Raw genomic sequence first — 17,347 nt, 5'->3', positions numbered from 1 at the left:
GTAACTCACTGACACTTGATGTTATGCTGCTTTGCTAAGAATTGCAATCTGTTACTTTAACTGGCTTCCTGTCAGGCTTACTGGCACACTAACAAGAATGTGCAAGATTTAAACCTTAACCATTCCACCAATTGAAAGTCAGGCATCTAGCCACACCCCCTCCACACCCCCTCCACACCTCCTTTTTATCTGCATGTGCCTCTCATGGGTGGGAATCTACCCTATGAATCAATCAACGTCATATAAGCTGTTTTCCTCTTACAGTATCGATATTGTTCACTGGCTCACATGAAACATGCATGCATGTCTGTCAGTCGAAATTGGATTTCTTCACTTCTCTGCCACCATCCAGTACTTACTCTGACCGATCATCAAACTGTCTCTCTTGTCTCATGCAGTCTTTACCTCCGCAAAGTCACAACACAGTCGTTTCCACTGTCTGTTGCAAGACTACCGGTTGCGGCAAACTACGACTCTCAAAAATCACAAACGACGTTCAATCCCCGTGATGTACATCGTCGTCACCTGTGGTGCTCATGCCCCTCTGCCCCTCTGCGACTCTCAGAAATCACAAACGACGTTCAATCCGTGATGTATATCGTCGTCACCTGTGGTGCTCATGCCCCTCTGCAGTGCCCTCTGTTGGCGCGTCATCGGGCATGCAGGTAGAAGCGAGGGCCGTTACTATGACTACCACGGCCAGGCCAACCGCCGCTGTGGCCCAGTAGCGCGACTGCTGCTGAATGGAAAATCCCAGGTAGCTGAAATTCAAACAGAAATATGATGCATTTCAAATGCCATGTAGTCATAACATCACAGTGGTGTTTGTTTGACTCACAAAAAAAAAAAAAAAAATCTCCAGCAGACAAAGAGAAAAACAACAAATGAAAAAACAAAAAATCAGCAGGGAATTATTTGTATTGATTCGCAGCCACTTATAATTTGTTAAATACTTTGTAACCATGAGGCAAGTTTAGACAGAAACTGATTTTACAGTACCTGGGTCCCCCTTTCCCCACCTCCCCAAATGTTGTTTGTGCAATATGAGTATACAACATGATACGGAACTAATCATATGACAATTCTCTCCAAGTTTCAACTGTGCATCTGTCAGGCTACTCAAAATTACGCATAATTTCACAAGAAGTGAGAAACTTCCCAAGTACATGCAGCAAGTTTCATAAAAAGTTTCGCTGGTAACTTATCGAGAAGTTTGTGGGCAGACTGGCAAAACTTCTTGAAGCAAAATACCGGTAATGAAACTATGCATAGTTTTACATTGTGTAATCTAAGATGTACAATGAATTATCAAACTTAAACTGGAGTTCTGTACTTCTAGGAGAAACCCAAATGCCCATAATATGCCTTAGCCATAATATCTGCCTTAAAGGGGATGGCTAGTAACTGATCAGTGGGAATGCTGGAGGATGATTGTTCCAATCCTTGTGGGATTCTTTTAAGAGTACATATACATATCTATTGTTGTGTGAAAATTATTTGCTTCAGAATAGTCTCATATTCAAGTAATGTGCAGTTTAATGTTTCCGGGTTAGCGTGCCTGGTCAGTGACAAGGCATTAATCTGCATATTACTTGAATATGGGACCGTTCTGAAGCAAATAATTTTCACACAACAGTGGGTATATAATGTACTCTTAAATGAATCCCACAAGGATTCGAACAATCATCCCTCAGCATTCCCACTGATTCCCACTGATCGGTTACTAGCCATCTCCTTTAAGCATATTATAGCTCGATTCAAGTGAAACATGAGCATGCAATGGATCAAAGAAAGGAAGAGATTCAAAATGAGTGGGACCAACCTGTGCATGCATTGCACCACGACATCATTCCACCCATCATTGTTGAAGTCACCGACAACGAGTGGAGCCGTTGGTTGGCATGGGAGTGAGTGCTCCGCCAAGACGGCCCCGGTTTCCAGGGAGAGGAGAACCAGGCTGTCCCAACCAGCGATGACGGCAGAAGACTAAAGAGGAGAAAAAGACACAAAAGAACCCCACAAGTTTATCAACATGGGTTACTAACATAGTCTTCTTAAAATTATTTTAAAACAAATATGCAAGATTCAATAATATGTTCCACTTTATTCACGCCACTGTTCTCGAGTCACACTAATGTAAAAGGCAAAAGATACATTCTTGATGTTAACACAAATAATACGTTAAGAATGCCTTATGTAGAGAGAAGCACAAACCCTGAAATTAAAAGTAGTTGATCATTTCTACAGCAAAGATATTTGTGATAAAATCAATCCTTTACAGAGTATGTAGCCATGTACACTGTATGTCAAACACATGTAAGAAACAGTGTAAGATCCAGCAGTGGTTCATGTGTTGAGTAGAATTCCATGAAATGGGCAAAAACCTATATGTTCTGCTTGTTCCCGGCATGGCAGTGAGAAAACTAACGCAAATGGCATTTAATGGTTGGACACTGAGGTATTTAGCAGCTGTTGGAGTAACAACAAACCCACACACAGTCGATCGATCAGCATACTTTTTGAGAGAAAATTATCCACTTTCTTTCGTAATTGGCTTTGAAATTCCATGAAACGGTCAAACACAGTACATGTTAAAATTTCTAAGAGCCACACGAAATTTTATTAACAAATTATGGAAAAGAATGGAAGATTAAGATAATGCCCTTGCCATATTAGTGTCATCTGTGTCACTATGTAGATTCGTAGGCCATGCAAGCAAGTACTGGATAACACGCTAAGCTCTGCACATATGTACAGGTGAGCTCTTTGTTTTCTCTCCAGCTATACCGGAGGTGATGTATACTGTAAAACGAGGAATGTTCGCGTGAATGTCAATTTCGAGAATTTCGCGAGAGCCGAGTTTCGCGACATTAAAATGTACGCCAAAGATTTTGTCAACACTATAATATATGCATTGAATGTTAGAGGCAACTCGTGAAAATTCATTCTGCAAATAAGGCCTTCTGCTCCCATTTGCAAAAACTTCACGCTACGAAAATATCATGTTTTACAGTACCCGACAATCAGAATACTGTTCCTTTAACCGTACCTTCCTGCTGTACTCCTGTAGAGACGTGAGCTGAATACTTGGGGTGAACGACAAGTGATACATGTTCTGCAGATCTTGGTTGATGTATCCGTGGGCCCCACTCACAATGTGATGCTCAGTCCAGATCGCAGCCGTTGAAACCTGGCCAACAGGGTACCAAAACAAAGCATAGAACACAATTACGTAAAACAAACACTGTCTTTAAACTCTGAATTCCTCTTAGAATGGTATGGTCTGTACTATTTTATAAGTGGTTTCTTGGGAGCGGTATCTCACAAAAAGCTAAAAGTCCTAACCCTCGTGTCCAATAATACTATACCATCCCTTTAACATTTTGAGGCAAATAAATGAAAACATTTCTTGACATTCAAAAGGACACATTTTTCCTGTTGGTGAAAATTTTGTAAACATGTTCAGACTTTTTCAGGTTAATCTGCATCTACTTGGGGTTGATTTCTTCTTGACTTACCTGCCAGTTAAACTGTCCTTGGGGGCCATAGCTGGTCACTCGTCCGTTGCTGGCCACGAAGACCGTGTCCATTCCAGGTTTCGCCATGGACAGACCAAGGAGGTGGCTGATGAAGCCTCGTCTCTTGGCAACACTGAGTAGGGCAATGGTGCAGAGATGGAATATAAAGCTAAAACAGTCCCACTTCAACTTATCTCTTCAGCAGTAGATGGCATGGATGCTATCACTACACCATCTCAACTTGTCACAAATTGAAAGTCGAGACCCTTCTCACACTTTCTGTGCAACATTCCTTTAAAAAAAAAAATAGTAACTAGATAAGTAAATAGACTAACTTAATTTTTTCACTAATTTTACCAATCTACAGGTCTGACAGTATTGTTTATGTATAAAACATGTTAATGAATATGTAACATTGTATTGCCCTATAAAGTGTCGACTGACATATATTTGTGGTTTTTTTTCCTTTTATTTTCATTTTACCATGACACTGACTTTCTATAAAGATATGACAAAGTCCCCATGCCTTGTGAAAGAAGTAAGCCATGAGCTTTTACCCTCTATCAAGCAAATGGCAGTACCAAAACTTTAAAAATTCATAATTTTTGAAAAGATACTCTAATTTTCCTCAAACCTCACAGATGAGTTCTACTTCTATTTCCGTATTACCTCCATTCACACATATATTTGAGTTTCATTCTCCTTCCACTCTGTCGTCACCACTGTCAACCAGTCAGTGTACAATGTTAAGCCTTTGTGTGCCTTGAGTGCTGATTGGTACAAATAACCCCATAGCATTGTACACAGTGCCCATAGTCCCCAGCACAGAAAGAGTTAACGGCAATCCCTTGTAAAGACCCTGATGGGGTTTACCAACCTTTCCAGCACTAATGGAGGCAGGCTCAGTTCTCGGTTTTCCCTCACATCTGCCTTCCCAGTGATATATGCCCCTGTTGGAAGTAGAGGGATGCAACCATAGATACGTCTCATTATAAAATAGCTATATGATTTCAAGCATGATAATTGGTCGAAACGCGTCACATGAAATTTAACTCTTTTCCGCGCACTACACGGGAGCGCAGATGTTGCGGAAAAAAAGTGATATACCACGCTCATGATATCGCGTTGAGCATGTCTATCGTTCATTGTGTATTGGATCTAACGTAATCTCACGCTTGTGATGCTACATCCCAATCCCATTGAATCGCAAGAATCGCACAATGTGAGGCGGCCTTTAGACTGCCGTTACTGGCGTTATAGCGTCAAAATTTGTCCATCATTCATCATGTATAATGCTGTTTCTGGTTTGCTTTTTTTTTTGGGGGGGGGGATTATTCATCAAAACTTGCTATTTTATAAAAGAAATAGCACACTTCCGTTGTGTGACAATAAAAGTGCAGCAGACGCTCGGTATCTTTAGATGGTGCGCACTGCGTACTTGCCAAGTGGCTCGTACGCAGAGGCGGCACCTATCTATAAAAGAAACCTCGCGTTCACTGCACTTACACCATCGCACTCCATGTCGTGTGCTATTTTTATAATGTCCCATCATGAAGAATCATATGCCACACTGATGATTTGTTTCTATTCCAAACATCACAGGAATTATTTCAATCCATGTACAAATTGAATTTGATACATGGAGTAAATTCAAACAAACAAAACAGTTTAACATTTCATGGAAACCATATATAGAACATGAAAGATATGGATAAATTTGAAATTCCTCATGATTTCTGATAATTGTAACATCACTTACAATCATATCAGCAAATTGCAAGATGCAAAAATTTTATAATCACATGAAAACACATAAACTAGGGGAATTCTACAGCACATGGTGAATCTTCTACACTTGATCTGTGTGCTCCAACAACTATTGGAAAGCAAGTTTGTATTCAAGAAGAGACATAATTAAGGAATGTGAAGATAATATTGCATCACTTACAAGGATATGACATTGCTGCCCAGAGGGAGGATGGGTAGCAGATGGAACCATTGTAAAGCACTGAGTGGGGAGGATGTCCACTCCTGACAAAAGCCACGCAATTGTCCGCATCACCAGATTCAGTAAACTGAGCTGCAGAGAAAAGCATCCCAAAATTTTAGAACCAAAAACACAATCTTCCATAACCTAACTCATTCAGTCACAAGTCTATCCTCTCTTGCCAGAGCAAGCAAACAAACTAAATTGCAAAATGAAAATTGTGGATCAGCATTTCAGAGTTTACCATTCCCTACTTGTAATCACAAATGGACACAGAGTAATGCAAGGGACTGTGGAAGGTGGCTTATAGAAGTCATGGGATAAACAAAGGAAATCAGAGGACATATTTATTTGTCAAGTTTAAACAAAGAGCACCTTTGATCTATATGAGCTTTACAGCATGAGCCATAGAACGATGAAATCATATGGGAAATACACTGTAGACCTGTTTACTCTAACATGCCAAAATTTTATACAAATATCTACAACAAATGTTAGTCCTTGAAGAAAGCTTGCCACAAGCTTCTCTAACAACCAGAGCCCGGTGCGTAAAAAGACGCAATCAAACATAAATTGTAAGGTCAAATATAAGTCAGGTATCAGCCAGTCAGATTTTAGTATTTAGAGACTTATGTTTGATTTGCTCAGTCATGTTTGATCTCGACTTTTATGTAACAGGGCCCTGGATTCATAGCAATGAAATGCATTTAGCAAACCAAATTGAATTACAAAGCTACTTCCTAATCCCTAGAAATATGTGTACAACCATAAATTCTAATTCAGTAGAACAGCTAACTGTTGAAAGACTTGATCTAAGGGCCTGGTCCTACTGGCATGTGGGAAGATTTGCGCACAAAATTGGTTTATATTCGCTAAACATCCGCAACCAAAATTTTGTGCAGCTCAAAACTCCTGGCAACGGAAAAACGTGCCTCTGCGGATAATTGTGGACGTGTGCTGATGTCGGCAGACTTGTAAAAGAATGTTTCACGAATGTTGCAGATGTTTAGCGAATATAAACCAATTTTGTGCGTAATTTAAACGTAAATTTTCCTAAACGCCAATGGGACCAGACCTTTAGATAGCTGAAATAACATCCAGAAAAGTGAAATACTCAGCACAACAGCCTACTGAACAAGTGAGGGCTTCTAAAGCTCTGACCACTGACTGACCTTGAGCCTGGTCAAGGGTTCCGTCCTTGTTGACGTCGGCGTAGGATGCCGTGGCAGACAAGGACAGCCTTGTTAGTGGCCTCCCCGTCTTCAACTCGAGAACCTCAATGCCCTGTGAGATAAAACAAGGATAAAGCAGCGGCATCAAAATTAAAAGAGAAGAAGAAATCGTTGAAAATGTTGAAAGTTTACGAATGACAGGCGATGTACGATGAATGATCACAATAGCTCACTTGAGCCTTTGGCTCAGGTGCGGTTGAAAAAAAAAAAATCAATTTTTACAACCAAATAGTTAATCTGTTTGAAAGGTGCAACAACCTTTGTGTTGAAGAGATCATGAGGTTTACTAAAGCCAAGTAAAGGTAAGAGTGTGGTTGTTGAAATGTTATCTGTGGGCTTTCCTTACCTTGCTGGAATGGATTACGACGGCCGTTGGGTTCTTGACGTGCTCCGCAGCCGAGTGTGGTGGGAGTTCACCAAAGTGATGTCCTGCAACATGTTCCTTGAGGCTGGACGTCAAAACTAGCAGGGAATATTTGAAGAATGGTCAAGACATCCATGACATGTGCATTACTGTACCTTCATGACAGTAACATCATTCACGCATTCATCCATCAATCCATCCATCCATCCACTCACTCACTCACTTACTAACTCATTCATTCATTCATTCATTCATTCATTCATTCATTCATTCATTCAACCATCCATCCATCCATCCACTCACTCACTAACTCATTCATTCATTCATTCATTCATTCATCCATCCATCCATCCACCCACTCACTCACTCACTCATCATTTATTCATTAATTCATTAGTTTTCTGCAACTTTTGCATAAACAAAATTTTGCAAAGAAAATATATACATAAAATATGATCTAACTAAGGGTAAACTTTGATTTTGCAATACAATTTAGTATATTACTGGCTTTTCATAATTAATGAGCAATACAGACGTAGGCCAAGAGCATTCCAATAACAGAAGCAAGACAGCAAACTAGCTCAATATGACTGCCTCACACATGACTCCTTGAGGTTGAAACACAGAAAGACAAGCGGACCCAATATTGTATGCCATCTTAACTCTAACCATGCCAGGCTTTTTTGGGTGTTCTATGGGGGGGGGGGGGGGGGGGGGGGGTTAGGGTTAGGGTTATTACAAGTCTATCACAATCTCTCATAAATAAAATAGATATGACACATTACTTACTCTAGTCAACTTTTACTTTTGCAATTGTCATCAGTGTCTAGAGAATCTTAGGCAGTGTCAATCTTTTCTACGCCATGTCTCTTTTGATAACCGTCAGCATAAAACTTCACTGCTTCTGCACTCTACTCACAGTTCGATACGGATAACACCTGCTCATCTTCCTTTAGATTCTTCTGCAGTCCATCCTTTCTGAAGTCTGCTATCTCAATTTTGGTGTCGGCGCTCGAGAGCCACCTAAAAGGCTGCACAACCACAAGTAGAAGAAATCAGGATATCAAGGAACTTACAAATCAAATATTACAAGGACATATTCTTTTCAAAATCTCTTACCAACAAGGTACATTTGTACTTACAGCTTCTTCATTTTACATGACAACAATAATCAATGCAACAAAAGGGTTTTTTTGGCGTAAACAAAAATAGCTTTATCCGGTCTTTCAAAGGTCATAACTATGCAATCTGATCTCAGCACAAGACAAAATCTACAATATATTAGCCTTCATCCATACATCAATTACTACCTAGAGAAAAACTTTAATTTTTCTTCACCATTGCTTAATTTTACTGATGAATCTTACGACAGAATTGTGAGCAACAAATGTGTCCAACTCTATGTTGCCTTAATGACTCCCTTTCAAAAATAGGCCATGCATTAATTCTCAAAACTGAAGGACTTGACTTAAAACAAGAAATAGAGAGGTGGAATTTCAAGTCCGCTTACACCATTTGAAGATTATCATATTACATTATCATTGCATTATACTGCTAACTTTATTTGCAAGCAGTCCATAGACAAACTATTGATGTCATCATTGTTCTGTGGTAGGTTGTCTTTGTTGTTGCAATGTGGCTGACATAAACCCAAAACATCAAAAACAATCAAAATACCAATGAAAAAAAAAAGAAATTATAGGAAAAGCATAGACCGCATTGCCACTTGTATAGTTGAAAGCGCAAATTCAATTTTCTGTAAATTCCTGTTCTATTGTGTACCTATGTATTATTTTGTTTTGCTTCGGTTGCGTTGTTGATGTTGATGTCGTTTGCTTGTTTTGACCTGCAATGTGAACGCCTAACTTGTCCTGCACACCCAAGGGCAACTGGAATTTGTTTGGTAGATAGATCTGTGATGTGAATGATCTTGTAGTTTGCGAGGGTAGACATGCCATGAAATAAGTCCTGCCATCTTACCATCTGGTCTAGCAATGCCTGGCTATACTGGCTCCACTCCACTTCCCCGCAGTGGCCCCATCCTTTCTTCAGGTTCAGCTTGAAGTGAACTCCTTTAAACAGCTCCTGAAGGTCAGAGCAATTAATATTTCTAGTTTTCTTTTACACATCAACCACGAGAGGATGAAGCCTTACTTCAGTACAATATCAAATGAAAAAAAAAAAAGGGCCCTTCACTCAGCACTGCAGCTACTGACTAATCAGACATTGTTAAATGCTCAGGCCTGTATTCACAAATGTGGTTTAAATCAAATCCACGGTCTAAACCTAGCCCACGGACTAAAACATGTGTGAAATAGGCACACCTTACACTTCTGAGTATCAACATGTGGTTATCATGGGATGTCTACTGGCGTACACGATTTGTTACATGTTTTTACACAGAAGAAATTTGCATATACCACCTTTAAACCACCTTTGTGAATACCTGCCGATGTGTCAAAGAACATAGCACCAAAAAAGGGAGAAATAAATGCTTTACGGCCAGATATATATTTGGTTCTAGCAGAAGAATCTGATAATTCATCAGAAACACAACAGTCTGCCACACAGTGATGGTCTTCAAATATTCACACAAACGATCACACATAATTTTCTCACTGACACCCTGAAGATGAGATATTCTAATAATTGTCCATCAACACTTTTTATTCTTTATTTTCTGGCAAATATGCTAACATTTTCAGCAGAAAGTTTGTTACTGCAACACTTCTGCCACAATTTCCTTTAATTTGTTGAAATTTCAGCATATCCTAATACCAGACATGGTCTAAAACTTGAAGAAGAGTTTTCAACTTGATGAATTACAAATTTCATTTATTTTCATTAAAATTTGCATTGACTGGTGCAATTTTCTGTTGGGAGCAAATAAATTTGCATCAAGTGATGTGGTATGCTATATGGCAACGTCGCAAAATTGTTGAACATTACCTCTTCTGTATTGACAACTTCCTCAAAATCACCGGGTAGATGATGCCATCTGATATTGCCATGGCGACCAGACAGAGCAAAGGTGGAGAAGTGTCCAACATCCTGCGTTTCCTCACCTGCCTGTTCTCACACAAACACAAAGAGTGGGTACAAAGGTAACAGGCAAATTTCCATTGTGCTCATGACACTACATGTAAATACAATCCATTTGATATTGGAGCATGGATGCCGACCTTGTAAACAACACTGCAGCATTTCTGAGGGCTGTAAAGGCATTTTTTCCCTCTTTTTTGCTTTGTTGTTGTTTTTAAACAGTATCTTTACCCTTTTTAATAGACATTTGTAATAATAGAATTTAGGAAAAAGAGCATTTTACATGAAACCTGCAGTATTTTGCCCCCCCCCCCCAAAAAAAAAAAAAAAAAAAAAAAAACTTCACAAAATATTGCAAAAAGTTACAATGGGCATCTCTGTTAGCAGCATGATATAAAAAGATGAACAGCAATGCTACCGAGTCATTTCTCAAGCACAGTGACTTGAACTGAGTGAAACTGAACAAAACTATTCTCAGAACTGCAATAACTAAAACAGAATTTATCTCAATACAAAATTTTGATATCTGCTGTGAAACAAAAAATACAGATTTAAAAAAAAAAAATGTTGAGGGATGGCAGACACAGGTTATGAAGCTTTGACTGCTGAAATATTCATAAATCAGTCAAAATTCTTTGCAAAATCGCTAGCAATGTCATACGACTACAACAGTTAATTGAGGTCTCCATAAGACACCTGTTACAGAAACTCATGGCAATCTACCTTATTACTATAACTCAATTTAATTCAAAACAACTTTCTAGTAGATAACTGAGCATATGATGGGCTACTTTCTATATGTATGATTCAAGATCCCATTGAGGAAGGGCCGATTTTGCTACAACACGCATTTTCCATAGACACCTGCTTGAGTATACTTGGGACTCGTCCTCTATGGGTTAAACCACTCATGGCATCTCATCCCCACCAGACAGAACGCATGGTGGTAAACAGATATTTCAAATACACTCTTATGGTAAATATGGTGTGCAAAATACATTTCTCTACCTTCTTGGCAGTTTGAGATCCATGGCCTTTCTGGTCATGATTATGACTGTGCCTGTGGAGCGAAGAAGAATTATTAATCAAAAGTCCAGATCTCTTGTACCTAAAAAATGCTTTGCTACATGTACCAGTGTATGTTCCTCATGCAGATATTCTCTTTACTATTGTAGTTGTTGCAGTTTCCTCACAATTTCAAGAGCTCTTTATTCATTTTAAATATGTTTCGACTTAAGAGTGTAAATTTAATGTACATGTATATGATGGATTACAAAATAATTAATGTCTAAAAGCTTTTAAACTTCTAACCCGCTTCTTTACCTTCGCATACATTGGGAGTTTCTATGTTAATTTCTCTTAAATCCAAAATATTCCTCCAAATCACAGATTTGCTCATACAGTCATATGCAATACACTAATTATGTCATCACATGTTCATGTTTGATGCTGATTTCATGTAAAAATAACAACAGAAAAAGAATCTGATTTAGTTTTACACAAGTTCCTAGAATGAATAGTGTTAGCTGCAGCAGGATAACCAAATTTGTATTCTATTTTTTTCAAAATTCATTGCTTGTTCATTATATACAGTATACAACTTGTACATAAACAGTTATACAACATACCTAAAATTATGTAGCATTTCTCCCTATTCTTTTCACATGGTCTTATGACAATAGGTGCAGACAGAAAGAAACTATTTTCACCTGAGAGGCCTGTGAAGGTGTCTGTCAGAGATTCTTGCTCCCACTACGATAAGTCCATCATCTCCTGGTCTGAGGCTGTGGGGCAGGATTAGAACAGCTGCCTCACTAAAAAGAGAAAAGGATTGATTTTGACCATAAAACTGCTTCATATCAACTGTTTCATGCAAGTTTTGTATTCTTGAGGATTTTGAGATATTCAAGATGGCCAGCAAAAATTGTATTTCCCTGATATAATATTTCCTTTTTAATGATGAAGAGCTGAAAAGATTTGATGATTTTAAACTATTTCAGTGGTGTTGATTCATCATGAATATCTCAAAATCCTCAAGGATGCAAAATTTGCATCATCCATATTTGGATTCAGCACCCTCCAAATAGAATAAAACTTCATTTTTCTGTCCAATTTCTCAACATGTCATAAAAGTCTTTTAAAACACTTTTTGCTCATGACACACACTTATGAGAGACTTCGTGAAATGGATTTTACTTATCTTTAAAAATCTTTCATAGCTACATATGAGTGACTTTGGCCATTCCAAGATTCATGTAAAGATTTTTATGCGATGACTTCATGAAACAGACCCCAGCTTTGGATTCAGCACCCTTGAAATAGGGTGAACCCCCCCCCCCCCAAAAAAAAAAAAAAAAACCACAACAACAACAACAACAAAACATAAGTTATGATTAACTCCAGTAGTCATGTAGGCAGACGATAGAGGGTAGTATATAAAACTAGAGTAACCATTCATGCTTACCTCATCACATGTTCTTGACTCCAAGAGGCATTGGACAGTGATGCTGTCCAAAGCAATTTGAAGTCACTGTTGAGACACATGACCGTCCAGTCTGCACACAAGACCACAATAACCTGAGGGGAAGCAGCAGAAAAAATGTAGAACTCCTGTGCAATTTCCATGCTCCCATTCTCATAACAAATGCAGATCTTTCCAATTTTGCTCTATCGAGTAAGCAAAGTCTTGCAAAAAACTATCTATGGCAAACCTAGAACACTTTCAAGTACTAACACCACACAACTGACAATTAAACAGTGCTCTAAGAGCAGTCTGTCCAAGTATGTCAATCTATCTTGCTTTTTTTTTTCTTGGCATGTGCACCTAAATTCAATGTACAACATATGTGACTGTGCACCTCAAAATGAACATAAAGTCGCACACACTGATTTTGCATGAGGACTGAAAATAAGTGAAATGGGTCAACCTAGCCGAACTTGACTTTTTCATATTTTCTGAAAGAGCGGGTCTTCTTTTACATTATGCTAAAATTTGGTATCATAAAACGGGCAGGAAAGTGTTTTTTTAGCAGTTTATCTCAAACATTTTTGGTAGAATAGTGTGATTAGGTGTGTCTTTAGAATCCCTTTTTCATTTCTGAAAAACCTTGTCCACACTCTTCACTTTCAACTCTAATAACTTTTGAAAGGATAATGCTACTGCTTTGAAAGTTGGCATTAATTATGGACAGAATGTGGTAATTAGGCATGCTTAATTTCAGTTTAATCTGATAATCTCTTCATTGTTGTTACTCTGGTGGTTTACTTCCTGTTTTTTGTCCCATTCATCGCTCAGCCAGCACGGTTTGGTATGATTAAGCGCTTGAATAGACACTGTACTTCAGAGCTTCTTTTCTCAGTTCACACTTTTCCTGAGTTTGTGCTTTCTTACCAATATTTAGATAGGTTAAGAGAGTCTACTTGATTTGAGTTATACATCATTTTAAAGCTTAAAGTCTGCTCTTTCAGAATATGGTCTTAACTAAAAATTCATGTCTGGCGACTTTTTGTTTGTTTTGAGGAGCAGGGTCACATATATTGTGCTATATTTCTATTCTTATGAATTTCTAAATTCAACTAGTCCTAGCATTCACATAATTAACTAGAAATGTCGCTACAGCGACTGGTTATACCCCCACCAAACAACATTTCATAAGCTTTGGTCAAAACAACATTTCATAAGCTTTGGTCAAGAAACTGAGGAAGTAGTTAAATCCGCAAGATCTTTCCTTGATCTTCTGCCATTAATATGCCGTTACCATGGCAACGTACTTTCGGGTACTGTCAAAAAATGCGTCTTGCACATCTACAACCAAAGGCACACATCTGTACCAAGTTTCATGGAAATTGGGCAAAAACTGAGAAAGTAGTTTGCAACACAAAATTTTCCATCATTTTGGCTCATAATATGAGCTGTTACCATGGCAACATACTTTTTGTCACTGTCAAGAAATGTGTCATGCTGACCTATATCCTAAGACAAACATTCAATATGAATTCCATGAGAATTGGAAGAACACTGATGAAGCAGTTTTGCCATGAAGCATTTTGCCCTATATTTTACCAATAACATGCCGTTACCATGGCAACGCACTTTTTGCCACTGCGGAAATATGTGTCTTGCACATTAACATATTCAGATGAACATCTGTACCTAATTTCATAAAAATTGATCAAAAACTGTGGGAGGAGTTCGCGACGCAAGATTTGTACCCATTTTTGCCCATAATATGTCGTTACCATGGCAACGTACTTTTGGGTACTGTCAAAAAATACGTCTTGCACATCTACAACCCAAGGCACACATCTGTGCCAAGTTTTATGGGAATCGGTTGAAAACTGAGGAAGTAGTTCGCGACGCAAGATTTGTACCCATTTCTGCCCATAATATGCCATTACCATGGCAACGTACTTTTGGGTACTGTCAAAAAATACGTCTTGCACATCTACAACCCAAGGCACACATCTGTGCCAAGTTTTATGGGAATCGGTTGAAAACTGAGGAAGTAGTTCACGACGCAAGATTTGCAACGGACCGACCGCCCGACAACCCGACCGCCCGACCGACCGCCCGACCGACCGTCCGCTGATTCCTATATAGCCCCTTCAAACTTCGTTTGGCGGGGGTATAATAACTGATGGAAACAATATCCAGCCATAACCCAAATGTGCTGTCTGTCATCTCCAAAGTAGAAGTTATAAACCTGAAAAGGGATAACAATGTTTCTCAATCCATCAATGTAATTCTTCTTTGAGACTTTAACCACCTGCAAAATTGTTTCAAAAATCCTAATCTACCAATTATCATATTCACAAAATATGTGGCATATACAGCATAAATTTGTTCAATAACGCATACCATGAAGTGCATTAGCAGTATCATAATTTGCTTCTAACTGCAACATTTTGAAGATACACTATACCCATCTCCCCCCCCCCCCCCAGTTTCCGAATTATCATGTAGTATTATACTGTAGCTACACGAATGAATTCTTCTAATTTGCCAAGAGCTTACTGTACATGTGTTCACATACAGGTAAAACAGGAGGGCATTTCATGAAGCATTCTGTCCTACAAACTTGTCAGACAAAATATGCTCTCAGCAAATCAGATGCAAGGATTTCAGTACCTTATAACAGTTTGTCAGATGAAATATCTGACAAAACACTTCATGAAATGCCCCCCAGACCTCACATCACATGCTGACAGATAACACTTTCCCTTTTGACAATTTTGGTGTACATACAGTGTAGGTAATGTAGTATACTGCAGTACAGTGGATCTTGTCTCAAATTCATGATAATTTCATTTGTGTCAAAATGAGTCATATCGATCATTCATGGAAACTGATGAACAAGAAATATTAGATGCATCAGCACAGACATCAGATCAGCAGCACATTTAACATACACACCTGCTTACGGACTTGGTCTTTAGATACCAGTGGCTCCAGATAGCCTGTTGCCATGGCAGCTGGTCTCCTCCTTTCCTTCTGTGCATCTTCTCCACTGGAGAGGAGCGAAAATTCATCCAGCGTGCTAAGATAGGGTAGAGCCTTGGACCCCGACCCCTGGAGAGGTTTGGAGGCCCTGAGTAGCATCAGAGCTGGGTCTTTGGTCGCCAGAAGTATCTCTATGGCAACAAACATGAACAAAAAGAAAACCAGTCATTTGCTCCCTTCTAAAGTCACACACAGAAGCTATTTCTTCTTGGTAAATCTTCACAAAATAAACATAAAAATGATAAAATCTGCAAGTGTTCAATCTAACAAGCCTTTATCGTCTCCCATTATGCCATACCAATAAACAGTATCGAGTTGTACAAATTAATACTACTTGAATCTGGAGTAGAAAGCATCATTGTTACACTGCTTGAATTGCATAATAAAGCAATTTGGTACAAAATATCTTTCTCTTTGAGTGGGAGTGGTCAAATCCTTTCCTAAATGAAAAGAAGAAATTGGTCACAAGCCGACGTTCATCATATTGTAAAGAAATGTCACTGAAAATAAGAAAAGCTCATCAAAAAGCTTGCATCATGAGTGCCTTTTTCTTCAGATCCAAAATCCACATAGCTTCAAAATACTTTCTATTACAAACTGAAACTTACCATTCTGACCATCGCTTTCAATGTCAGCCACCAATGGAACTGGCCTGTTGAGAAAATGATGAAAGGTTACTTATAACAACATGTAAAAATGAATGTCTCTATTCATTGCAAGCTAGAAAATGTCTTCTCAGACTATCTCTGGGAATCAGATATCATCTCACCAAATTATGCTGAAAGGGGCTATCAAAATAATGATGTGCATTGTTTACATGTGTAAGTTTTTCCATACAATCTGTACTCTTTAAAGGAATCTTACACACCAGAAGTGTACTTTGTTTGCTCGTATCTGTTTCTACATGTCTTAGATACAATTGCAGCCAGACAGGAAACAAACAGCTTGTACTCTTCACCAATTCTGTTACACATCAAATACATGTAAGGGGACCTATGATAGATCTAATTTTAGAATAACATGGATGAGCATCTTAAGTTTTAAACTGTTATTTGCTCAGGACAGTTTCTGCTTCTGAAAGGCTATGAGAACAAGTAAAAAAACAAAACAAAAATATGCACCTACAGTTTCTTCAAGGTCTTCATATTGGAGCTCTCCTCACTGAACCCTGTTGTGACTTCATAGCGCCATGAGGGGACCAGGCTGAAACTCTGCTGTACTCGGAGAAGAAATGTCGCAACTACAGACAGACCCACCAGTATGACTCCATCGCGAAGAGAAAACATCTTCAAGGGACCTCCGGTAGAAGTCTCCTCCATTTTGCCTTAAAGTGTTATCCTGAAAATGCAAGAGACTTTTAAATGTAAGTTGTTAAATTCGCTTATAAATCTTCTTGCTTGTTTGGGTGGTTTAAGGCATTGCAAATACAACATTGGCCACTGGCAAGGAGAAAGAAAAAACAGGTTCATTTTGGTTCACTTTGCAAGTAGCAGTGAAATCAGCTTTCATACATTACATACTATCCTGCCCCCCCCCCCCCCCCCCTTCAGGAGGTGTAATGAACACAATGGTTCAGCGTACTAGGTACTACCATGTACGTTGTATGAAATGACAGTGGCCTCAGTCTTTATTCAAGAAGAGCCTGTAAATGCAGAGTAACACAATCCGCCCATGATTCAACCACAATGTCGTCCAAAATTTGAC

The 17,347-nt window shown here is 38.8% G+C and overlaps 1 protein-coding gene across 1 annotated transcript; it reads right to left on the bottom strand.

The window, feature by feature from the left end:
* Positions 1–202: 202 nt before the first annotated feature.
* On the bottom strand, positions 203–16,962 carry LOC139743458 (uncharacterized). Its single transcript, XM_071653939.1, has 17 exons — positions 16,769–16,962; positions 16,252–16,295; positions 15,557–15,774; positions 12,608–12,720; positions 11,853–11,957; positions 11,152–11,203; positions 10,051–10,170; positions 9,082–9,186; positions 8,021–8,132; positions 7,084–7,199; positions 6,678–6,789; positions 5,467–5,598; positions 4,396–4,468; positions 3,519–3,651; positions 3,050–3,190; positions 1,823–1,986; positions 203–761 (listed from the first exon to the last, which is right to left on the bottom strand). The coding sequence occupies exons 1-17, from the start codon at positions 16,960–16,962 to the stop codon at positions 605–607; spliced, it is 2,091 nt and encodes a 696-aa protein (XP_071510040.1). The 3' UTR covers positions 203–604.
* Between the last annotated feature and the right edge of the window lie 385 nt (positions 16,963–17,347).

The sequence above is a fragment of the Diadema antillarum genome, unplaced genomic scaffold (genome assembly GCF_040938485.1).
Source record: "Diadema antillarum isolate AM-2024a unplaced genomic scaffold, OU_Dant_1.0 seq00001083_RagTag, whole genome shotgun sequence".
In the NCBI taxonomy this organism is placed as follows: domain Eukaryota; kingdom Metazoa; phylum Echinodermata; class Echinoidea; order Diadematoida; family Diadematidae; genus Diadema; species Diadema antillarum.
The sequence above is the reverse complement of the archived record's forward strand: the minus strand, read 5'-3'. Positions and strand labels throughout refer to the sequence as shown.